General features: G+C 36.9%; 2 protein-coding genes across 8 annotated transcripts; one reads left to right on the top strand and one right to left on the bottom strand.

The window, feature by feature from the left end:
• The first annotated feature begins 1087 nt into the window (after positions 1-1087).
• Positions 1088-2561, top strand: LOC132179625 (ethylene-responsive transcription factor ERF062). Its single transcript, XM_059592366.1, has one exon. It carries the CDS (start codon positions 1088-1090, stop codon positions 2402-2404), a length of 1317 nt encoding a protein of 438 aa, XP_059448349.1. The 3' UTR covers positions 2405-2561.
• Positions 2562-3412: 851 nt separating this feature from the next.
• On the bottom strand, positions 3413-10657 carry LOC132178685 (high mobility group B protein 15). 7 transcript variants are annotated; one of them, XM_059591185.1, is made up of 7 exons: positions 10471-10657; positions 9396-9647; positions 8985-9063; positions 7553-7709; positions 7320-7445; positions 4425-4831; positions 3413-4310 (listed from the first exon to the last, which is right to left on the bottom strand). In XM_059591185.1, exons 2-7 carry the CDS (start codon positions 9563-9565, stop codon positions 3918-3920), a joined length of 1332 nt encoding a protein of 443 aa, XP_059447168.1. In that variant the 5' UTR covers positions 9566-9647; positions 10471-10657; the 3' UTR covers positions 3413-3917. The 7 variants fall into 7 exon arrangements, with proteins under 7 accessions (XP_059447168.1, XP_059447164.1, XP_059447167.1 ...); XM_059591181.1 differs by having other exon boundaries at positions 10477-10657; XM_059591184.1 differs by having other exon boundaries at positions 9396-9642; positions 10477-10657.
• Between the last annotated feature and the right edge of the window lie 115 nt (positions 10658-10772).

The following is a 10772-nucleotide window of genomic DNA, read 5'->3' as shown; positions in this document are numbered from 1 at the left end:
TGTATATTAATTGTATACCAGTTTACTAAATAGCATTTCTCTTTAGTTTTTCTTCCCCAGGAATGGTTACTCCTAAGTGGCATTGACCAAAAGAGGTAGCTTAAGATGGCTGCAAACAAGCACCGTTTAGCAGGAAAATTCTAATCATTTGAGGCTCAAAAATGGAGGTGGGAGATGGCCCATAGAAGGTCCCACTTCCTTTTCTTGATTGAATTGATGTGGTGTTCAAGTGTCTCCTAGCCCTTGCAAAAAGACACAAGCGAATGCACCAAGAAACGCCAAAAAAGCTATACCTTTGTTGGAGCCTTTGCCAATTGTTTATATATTAATGAAACATATATCTAGCAAAAGACAGCCATGATTTCCTCATACATAAAAGAACATAACAATTTATTAATATTTGATTTTAAGGCCTGGCCTGTTCATAAAGCTAATGATAAGGTTGATTATATTAATAACAAATTAATCTCTATTAATTACACTAATATGGGTTTTATTCAGGACCAATCATGAGGCTCCCCACCTCAGTTTGGGTGATTATTTTTCTCAATCAATGACAATGACTCTTAGAGATGACTACACAGTTTAATGTATTAAAGGCTCTAGTCTTCAATATATCAATTAAGGTTCAATTAGGAAAGTAAAAATGGAGAATATAACATGTGGGTGTTTGAGAAAACCAAATGATGATCATTAATAAACAAAACTAGACAGTAGACAGACAAATAATGTCGTGAAAATTAAAGTTTTTGAGGTTCTTGCAGTCACTTTCATTGATGAATATTCATCCATCCCATAAAACCCTTAGATGAGAGGTAAGCAAAGGAGGGAGGAGCCTGAGTTGTCAGGCTCTGATTGGTTGACTACAAAACTCAAGAAGGGCAAGCACGAATGTGTGTACAAGCAGATCTGACTCAGAGGGATAGCTTCACTTTATCAACATAAAGTAGTTGCTTTAACTTTCTAATGAGAATTAGCAGATTCCCCTGTCCCTGAGGATAAATATAAGAAACATAGTGCCTTCACTTTACGTCATTTCTATACATCTATTTCTCTGTATTTTCTTCTTTCACTCAGCCCCATTTACATGGAAGATCAGTTTCCAAAGATGGAAACCTTCATGCATAAAGAGTTGCCTTCTTATATTCAAGGAATGGCCGCAAGGTCAAATCTTTTTGGTGATCCAATAATCTTGGGTGCTCTGGCTCAGACTGCTTGTCAAGATCATCCTGGGAGAGGTGATATGATCAAATCATCATCATCATCTGCAGCAGCAGCATCACCTCATAGGCTGTTTTCCTGTACAGATTCTACTTCCTCCACAGAGGAGGCTAACATCCATGGTTTCACTAAACAGGATGTTATCATCCATAAACAACACCACCATACACGTCCATTTGCTTCAGCATCAGGTGCCAAAGAAAGCTTCATTATTCCTGTGAATTTTTTGGATACGTTTCCAAAACTAACACAAGCTCAAGTTTCTGATCAACCCTCTTCTCCATCTTCATTATCAGCCACATCAAAGTTCCCAAATTTGACTTTGTTTCTGCAGGAACCTACCATGTTAGATCATTCTACACGAATTGTTGACTCCCCTACAGGCAAGAACCTTAAATGTCAATCCATGTCGTCGTCGTCATCATCATTCTCTTCCCTTCCTATCTCCCAAATCGGCCAAATTCAGTCCCATCGGAGCGATGATCAATGGCTCAAAATCGATCAGAATATGACAAACTACTCCTCTAAAGGCCTTATAAATGACTCCTGGCTCAGCACCACCAAGACGCAGCCCATGAAGTACAGTGGACGAAGAATACAGAATCAAATACAGAAGACTACTTTTTCACCTGTTTCATCACAAGGAAAGCTTTTCAGGGGGGTGAGGCAAAGGCACTGGGGGAAATGGGTTGCTGAGATAAGGTTGCCAAGAAACAGGACAAGAGTTTGGTTAGGGACTTTCGACACGGCGGAAGAGGCTGCCATTGCATACGACACGGCGGCTTACATGCTACGTGGGGAATATGCACAGCTGAATTTCCCAGATCAAAAGCATCAACTCAAGGCAAATTCTTTGAATGGAGCCACAGCAGCCCTTCTCGAAGCAAAGTTACGGGCGATATCGCATTCACAGGGCATTTCTGCTCACAAGCAGCCCGCTGACTTGCCGCTTACATCACCGAAGAACCACTTATCTGATCAAAACAAAAAACTCAAAGCTTTGACCCAAAACCCATCAAGAAAAGACTGGCAGTTTGAGTTGGAGAGCAAAGTTGGATCAGAGGTGATCGAGAACAAGAAAAGTCAGGAGGTATTATCAGATGTGGATGCTGTTCAGCTAAGTAGGATGCCCTCCTTGGACATGGACATGATATGGGATGCTCTTTTAGTCTCGGAGTCATGACCATCAGCCCCCCATGATTTTTCTCATGTGGTATTAAGTTTTTACTCAAACCATTTTTCTTTCAGTAGGAAACGGTAGTATTATATCTTTCCATTACTGGTCATACTACAGGATCTATGCAATCTTTTGCCATCATGATATTTGGTTTGAGGATGTTCTTTATGCGGGTTTTTCCTTTTTCTTCTGTAATAATATTGTTAGTTTCAAGTACTATTTTGTTCTGTTAAGGGAGACGTTTTGAAATTGATATTCAAAATGGGAATAGAATGTGGGAGGAGGCTTGATGAGCCACTTTAACAAGGATAAATCGTAAAATTTACTATATATACTCTCTTTTATTACATCTAACGGTGTATATGATACCACATCATTTAAAAATTTTAATAACGTGACAATATATTCACTATATGACAACATACACATTAATAGATTAGTAAAATCTAATTTGAATTATAAAATAAACCATCACCATTTCACTAAAATATATGCACTCTATATTATATGATATAACAACAGGAAGTTGTCCGCCAGTTCCGGGTCCTGGCCTACTCAATTGACAGGACTTGCAAAAAACTAAAGAATTCATTATAACATTATAATATTGTATCGATGTCTTGCTTAGCTTAGACAACAAAAGAATAAAAAATAGAAAAATAGTTTCAACCACCTCATCTTAATTAACAATATGATAATTATAATAATAAAACCAAAGAAGTGTACTAAGATCAGATCTAAACTCATACAGTAAACCTGACGTGCTTCTCTAATCGGCAGCATCATGCAGTGAAAAAGAATGCACTATGACTCACCAATCTTTCAGCAATTGTAAATAAATAATAAGAGCATTATGACTCGCCAATCTCTATGTGAAGTAAACCATCCACCCCATAAAAAATAAGTACCAAATGCAGGGGAATATGACAACACTTTGAATCTAGTTCAATTAGGAAAAAGATTGCCCTGCTAATTTGTAGACTCAGCCTCCCAACCCAGACAACATTGCAGATATGTCTTAAAATTTGAGGGCCCTTTTGATTTGCTAATTATCAACACAGTAAACCACAATCTAGTTTGGGAACATATCAACACAACCCAAATCGTTTAACTCTGGAAATGCATCAAAATTTTCATGTGCTACAAAACCGCCTCTAGTTGGCCAAGACCTCTATCTGACTATATCCCAGTGAAACAAGTAATACAATTTGCAACGGCATGCCGCATTTACAAATAATACGAGTAAATGGTAAGGAAAGGCCTGAGGAATAGCTAATAAACCGTATCTAAGCATAAGCAAAAGCTAGAATGGACAAATTCAAACCCTACTCCGTGTAGAAAAATGATTTCTTCATACCTAAAGTCACCCTAATTCGTGTGGAAAAACTTTAATGCTTCTCAGTAGATATTGGTTCTTTCGTTGTCCCGAGTACGGTGTCACCTAAGATTTCTTGTGCAATTTTCTCAACCTTGTCATCTCCAACATCATCTTCCATGTGCATGTTACTGGACTCAGCAACTACAATTGGTTTATGGAACTTGTTTTTTCCTTTTTTCTTTCTGGAGATGCATCCATATCTGAATCCTTCTCTGCAGTCTTATCATCCTCCATTTTTTTTCTTTTTCTGCCTTTTGGAGATGCATCCATATCTGAATCCTTCTCTGCAGTCTTATCATCATCTTCGGAATCACTTTTACCAGAACTCTCGTTGTCAGGTGTGTGAGGAGAGTCCCCTCCCTCATTTTCTTCAATGTTTGCATCTGCATCCACCAAATTTGCATCTAGTGCAGGAAGCCGCTGTTGCAGTGGTACCGCATCACTGATGACTTGACCAGTCCTTAGTCTCTCCCTGTAATCCTCCATCTCTATTTTGTATCTTTCTTTATCTTTAAGAGCTTTCTCCTGATAAACCTGAAACCATATATTTCAATGCATGCTTTAAAGTACTCTCAGAAGTGGATTTAAATTAAAAGATAGTATGATGAGTTGAAAGTCATTAGAAATGAAGATAAAACATAGTCTTACCGCTTTTTCAGGCTCTTTCAACTTGTTCCACAGCTCACCAATCATTCTACTGATCTCTCTGTCCTTCCCTGGATGCAGTGGCTTCAGTCGTGCATGCTGCTCGGCAAAGAAGAAATTATACCCACTTCTGTTAGGTTTTGGATGAGCTGGATCCCTCTTTTTCATCTCAGATTTCTTCCTACGGCGGCGACGATGGATGCCTGGTACAGAAGAGGCATTGCCATTCTTCTTGGCAAAGACACTATAGTTCTGTGGCACTTGCTCTACTGCATCCTGTGGAGCCAGATAAAGTACACCTTTTAGCTCCTCGGAGCCTATTGTAACAGTAACAAGGTATCCACTTTCGAATTTCCCATCAATGACCCCTATTACAGTAACAGGAGACCCTGAATACGATGGTGACCGTGCTGCAAACACCAGAGAAAAGGGGCTTTATTTTGTTAAAGATGTAATTTCCTCAAACAAAAAAATCTATCAAGAAATATAAGATAAAATCTTCACACAAAAATAAGCAGTCAAGGATAGGAATACCCCAATAACCTATTTGTTGAGAATAATCACCAAATATCCCATTTCATTAGCAGATAAGACATGAAATGATAAAATAAATGAAGAGAACAAAGAAGACACAAGTTATTCTTATAACAGGCTAGAGGGTAGTAGCTACCATGACACAACGACTTGTTTTTATCTTACAATCTCAGCAATAACAGACCACAACTTAATGAAAGCAATTAACTCTTTCGACAGACACTCCAGAAACGTTTCCTGCAGGGAGGGGAAGGGAAGAAAAAGAAAAGGACAAGCATATCCGGTTCTCAAGTTATTTCCAAAGCATCTCAGACTACTAAAAAAAGGTTTTTTTTTTTAAGAAGTAATCACATTTCATGAAAAAAGCACAAGAAAGTACATATACTCTATACAAGAGAAACACTTGACTGGAAAAAAGAAAAAAAGAGCAAGGAAATCATGAACATTGCTCAAAAAACTGTTCATTATAAGTTGTGGAATATATATTTCTTTCAGTGACTAGATGTGGACAACGATTTTTGGGTTTAAAAAACCATAAGTATGAAAATTATTCATTGAGGATATGCAACACATGACTGAAAGCAGATGCAACCAAAACAAAAACATTTTTCCACAAGCCACGGTAGATTCAATTAGAAGAAGAAAAGTTTGGAGCAAGGAGGAAAGAATACTGTTTTATTCCACTATGATCCTTCATACATTTACATGGGTTCAAATAGAAAATAATTACAAACTATTATGGAAAGGTACTTATTGCATATTACAATTAGAAATAAAATAAGGCAATCAAATCATGGGGAATTAAGGATCTGGCTTACATCTTATAAAGAGAATAACAGGACATCTCCACTTAAGAGAATGGACAGTCCAACTTGAAGAGCTGTTAATTTAAGGTAGATTGAAACTTCCATCTACCGTATGAGCCTCAAAAACTTTGTAATCTCTAGCAGTTAAAGAACACTTCCAACACAACATTGATTCTTTCTCTCTGTCTAGTTCATTTTGTTTAGATTTTCTCATCTGGGTATCTTCTGCTAGAATTCAAATTGATCCATTTGCACTTTATTGAAGAATATCAATTTGCTTATTTCTCCTTCCCATTCTTTAAGGGCACTTCAGAATCTCTCTCTCTTGTTCTTTTAATATTTAAATTGATTTCTCATCTGAAACTTCCTCGGAGTTTTCATTGAATGATTATTGTCTTTCAAAGTCATTCCTTTACGTTTATATAGCATTGATTTCATCAATAAAAAGCAAAAGGAAATTTTAGGAAGTGATACAATATTTAGAGAAAAAAGTTCAGCAATGCCAGTTTTGTAGAAGACCCAGACGAAAACTTTTGAAATTGATGAGACCTTTGAGATCGATTTGACTTCTATTAGAAGATAGCCAGATGAGAAAATCTAATATTTATTCAGAATCTGAAAGTAAAACAGAATGAACCAGACGGAGTGAGGCAATGCTGTGCTGGAAGTGTACTTTTAACTGCCAGAGATTACAAAGTTTTGAGGCATGTACGGTAGATGGAAGTTTCAGCCTGCCTTAAATAAACTGCTCTTCAATCTAAACCGTCCATTTTCTTAATGGAGATGTCCAATTATTCTCTTTACAGGATGTAAGCTGGATCTGAGAATTAACACAACATATCATAGGTTTCCATCTTTAACAATCTCCCTCAAGTTTGAGCACTAACTCTTCCTTAATAGGAAAAGCCCCACACGTAGAATATTTAATTGAAATAGGAGAAGAATGACATAGACAAAGTTCGAACTTAGGACTTTTACTATGATAAAAGAAGAAAGAAGAAGAAGGAAAGTTTGGAACAAGGAGGAAAGAATATTGTTCTATTCCACTATGATCCTTCATACGTTTACGTGGGTTTAAATAGAAAATAATTACAAACTATGATTAAAAGGTACTTATTGCATATTACAATTATAAATAAATTGGAATAAAATTGGGCAATCAAATCATGGAGAAATAACGCAGCAAATCGTAAGTTTCCATCTTCAACAGATTCAATAGTTACAAATTTATAGCTTATGACTCATTCTTATTCTACAACAACGAAAGCACCTTTTCACTCATATTCAAGTAGTGTAAACATTATAAATATTTCACCCAAAGCCACGGAGATCAGGACGATCTAAAACATGTGTGTATATATATATAGAGGAAAATTCCTGCCAAGAAAGATAAGAGCTCTCATTCTACATAAAGGAATAGAGAAAAAAATAAAAAGTAAAAAGACACCAGGATTTAGAAATGGCAAAGAATTCATAACTTATACTAAAGATGCATAGAACAATGTATCCTATTTTTCCTCCAAAATTTTAGGAATTAAAAAGAAGAAAAGGCAGAGACCTCTAGGAAGTTCTGCAGTCTTTGTCCTTTGTTGCTTGAGCACAGATGCTTGGGTTTCTGATGTTGGCTGCAAAAATTCTGTTCTTTGAGCTGGCACTGGGGTTGCGGATGGGCTCATCAAAGAATCTGCCAAAGGCTGTTGTATTATAAAACTGAATCCAATGATGTTTGTATTATAAAACTGAATCCAATGATGTTTATTCAAATGAAAGCTGATTGTTTTATGCACAAACCAGAAGACATAGAGACCCGGGCCTTAAAATAGTATATTTGTTCATAGTGGTGAAGCAATGACACATAGTACTTCCGCAGCACAAAAGAAGCATTTGTAGCTGTTGAAGGGAAGTTGAAAATAGCAGTCACTTCTTTCCATCTTCTCTCCCTAAGAATCTGCAAAATCCATTTTGTCAGTTAAGTAACTATATGTCTAACACATCCCCAGTGAATATTAAGAAAATAATAGTCACTTGTAACAACCTTTATATGGATGATAAATATCTGTTTATGATACAAACTAACTACAAGTAATATGACACCCCATTTAATTCCGAAACGAACAGGGAGAACACAAGAAAAACAATTATTTATAAACTCTAAACTGCATATCTCGATTGTTATCTACTAGACCTAGACTCCAGTAACATTATAGAGCCATAGGGGTTAGATTCGAGAAGTTAAATAATAAGACAATTATCAAGCAACAAAAGAGTAGGAAAGCAATTAATCTGCACAATCAAACCCAGCATAAGAGATGAAAATTCTCAATAATAGCTTGTGACAAGTCTACAGGCCAATGGATGGAGACCTCTTCCAAAAACCTAAAAAAAATGTCTCATCCTAGTAACGCCATGTGGTACTGGAGCACTGCACGACTTAGACTTGATGGAGACATCAAAGGTTTGGAAAGAGATTGTAACACCTCAGTCTCATATTGAGAATGAGTAGCTCACATAGAGTGAGTGGTTTATGAAGACACTCATAGGTGTTAAGTCACTTATAAAGCTCAGTTTCACCTAGTAAATATGTAATGTGAGACTTGGTACCCATAAATGTCTTCATAAACCACTCGCTCTATGTGGGCTATTCAATTTTCAATATGGCACTGGAGAATTTTCAATATGGCACTGGAGTGTTAAAATCTCCCACCTTAAACCCCTGACATCCCCTGTCAAGGCCACATCATACAATGTTCCAATATTAGATGGCGTTATTAGGTGGCTCTGATACCATTTGTAATGTGTTACAGAGGAAATCAATAATTTCATTTATGTAAATACAATAAGCCTTTACAAGGATGCAAAAGTTGCGTTGTGCACGCAATCACTAACATCTGGTAAACATCAAACAAAAGATTGGGACAGCATGCTCTTTTAAATACAGAACACGCACAAATTGAATTTCACCATTCATCCAACTCTACAAATATGTAAAGACCAAAAAACCACCAAAACTTGTTAATCACTTGTGAATGGAAGTGTTCTGACATTGCATCTTTAGACATTTTAATAGCACTACTAAAATTTCAAACAATACATGCATGAATCCAAAATATGATACAAGATGACATTGAACTTTTAGACAACTGATTCACCTGTGGAATGGTTCAAATCAAAAACTAATTACAAAAGAAACTCAACTACTCAGTCGTCAACACTTTCATATTACCTTTTCAATTCCCCCACGAGAAGTTACCTCCACAAAAAGTCGATGCAAGTCTAACTCTTTACCTCCAATTATGGGAATCCTACAATTAAAATGTACAAAGAATATCAGTGGTCGAACAGAAAACTTCGTGAAACATACGCTAGTTCAAAAAGAAGAAAGTATAATGCCATACTATTCATAAAAACAATGCCATACTCATAAACAACAGTACAGAGCTAAAGAAATCAGAAAACACATCAAAATTTGAGATGATAAAGCCAACTACAATACAATTCTAAAAAAGTTATAAAAAGAATTATGCAAAAAGCACTACTTTGGTTCATTGTATTTCCGCTTCTACAAGAAATCATGACTTGATAATATGTTTGTGTCAAGGCATAAGGTTGAGGGAGGGAGAGAAAGAAAGCTTACATGAACTTAGTCCCCAAAGAAGTATGGAGCTTCTCCAAAGTAGCCATGAAGAGATTAGGACTGGCTGCAACATCTTCATATTGTGCAAGAGGTGGAGGGTAAGTATGATAATCAGAGGATGCTTCTTTCGTGAGCAATGGACTCTTACTGGCACAAGAAGCTGATGCCATTGGCAACTCGACCCCACGACCCCAATCTTACTCCGTCCTTCCCTGTTTAAGCATAACCACTGTACTCTTCACTCGATCTTCACTGCACAACAAAAACTAATACAGGTGAAGGGAAAAACAGAGAGAGAGAAAAGACTTCAAATTCAAGAAACAGCCAGCACTTGTAGTTAGAACTAACGGCATGCAAAAGGCAGAAAATAAAATCAGAGGAAACCCATCAAGGACATCGCCAAAGCTCCACTTTCATGCAAAATCTGGAGAAATGAGAAAAGCCGAAAAAGGGAATAGAAAAAGACAAGCCCATGAAGATAAGGGAGTGGGAGGATATAAAGAAGGAAAAAAAAAAAAAAACCATTTAAATCACCATGCTGATTGCAACTGAGAACGGAAACAACAAGGCAGACCATCTTGATGAGAGCCACAACAACCCCAGCTGATAAAATATAACTCCCAGTGCCGAGAGAAAGATTCAAAGCCCAAGAAAAGCCAATGGTACAGCATAGCTGTCATAGCCATGAATTCCTTCTGATTACCAAGGATGTTACAGAAAGAATCCATCAAAGCTAAGGCCTTTATGTTAACCGGAGGCTAAAAAGAAGACACCCTTTTAGGCTATATGCCGCTACGGTAATAAAGACCCAAATATAAAAAAGTTCTTCCTCTGTCTCTGTCTCTCCCTCTCTGTGCCATAGTTTGCAGGCCTATGTAACAGGCTTATACAGGCTATGACTCTGCCTGACATTCGAAAGATATTATGATATCTAATAGGTACTGAACAGTTGTACACACGCATATATATGTAATTAAATATATCTCATCTCGTATCAAAGTCCAACTATTTTTCCTCTTCTTCCTCTTTCCCCATTATCTGACACTGTTTCAGGCTAAAAAGATTCGGAAGATACCATTACCATGAGTTGGGGTTTGTGGGGGAAGTGTCCATCAATCAAAAAGTCCCCCTTCACTTCAACACTCTGACCTTTGCCTAAAGGGGACCCCCTGCACCCTGAATTTTCAAATCGGCAGTGCCTTCCCTCTTTCATGGAAGCCAAAGAAAAACAAATAACAAATAATAAGAAGAAAATAAAGATTACCCACAAAAGGAACTATGGAACAAAGCACTGTTCTTTATTTTATATGTGAAAATATAATATATGTATAAAATAAATAATACTTATAAGAATATAACAAACAAACCCAGATGAAG

This window comes from Corylus avellana, chromosome ca4, assembly GCF_901000735.1.
Source record: "Corylus avellana chromosome ca4, CavTom2PMs-1.0".
Classification (NCBI taxonomy): domain Eukaryota; kingdom Viridiplantae; phylum Streptophyta; class Magnoliopsida; order Fagales; family Betulaceae; genus Corylus; species Corylus avellana.
Note: the sequence above shows the minus strand (reverse complement) of the source record. Positions and strands in the feature narration are given on the sequence as shown.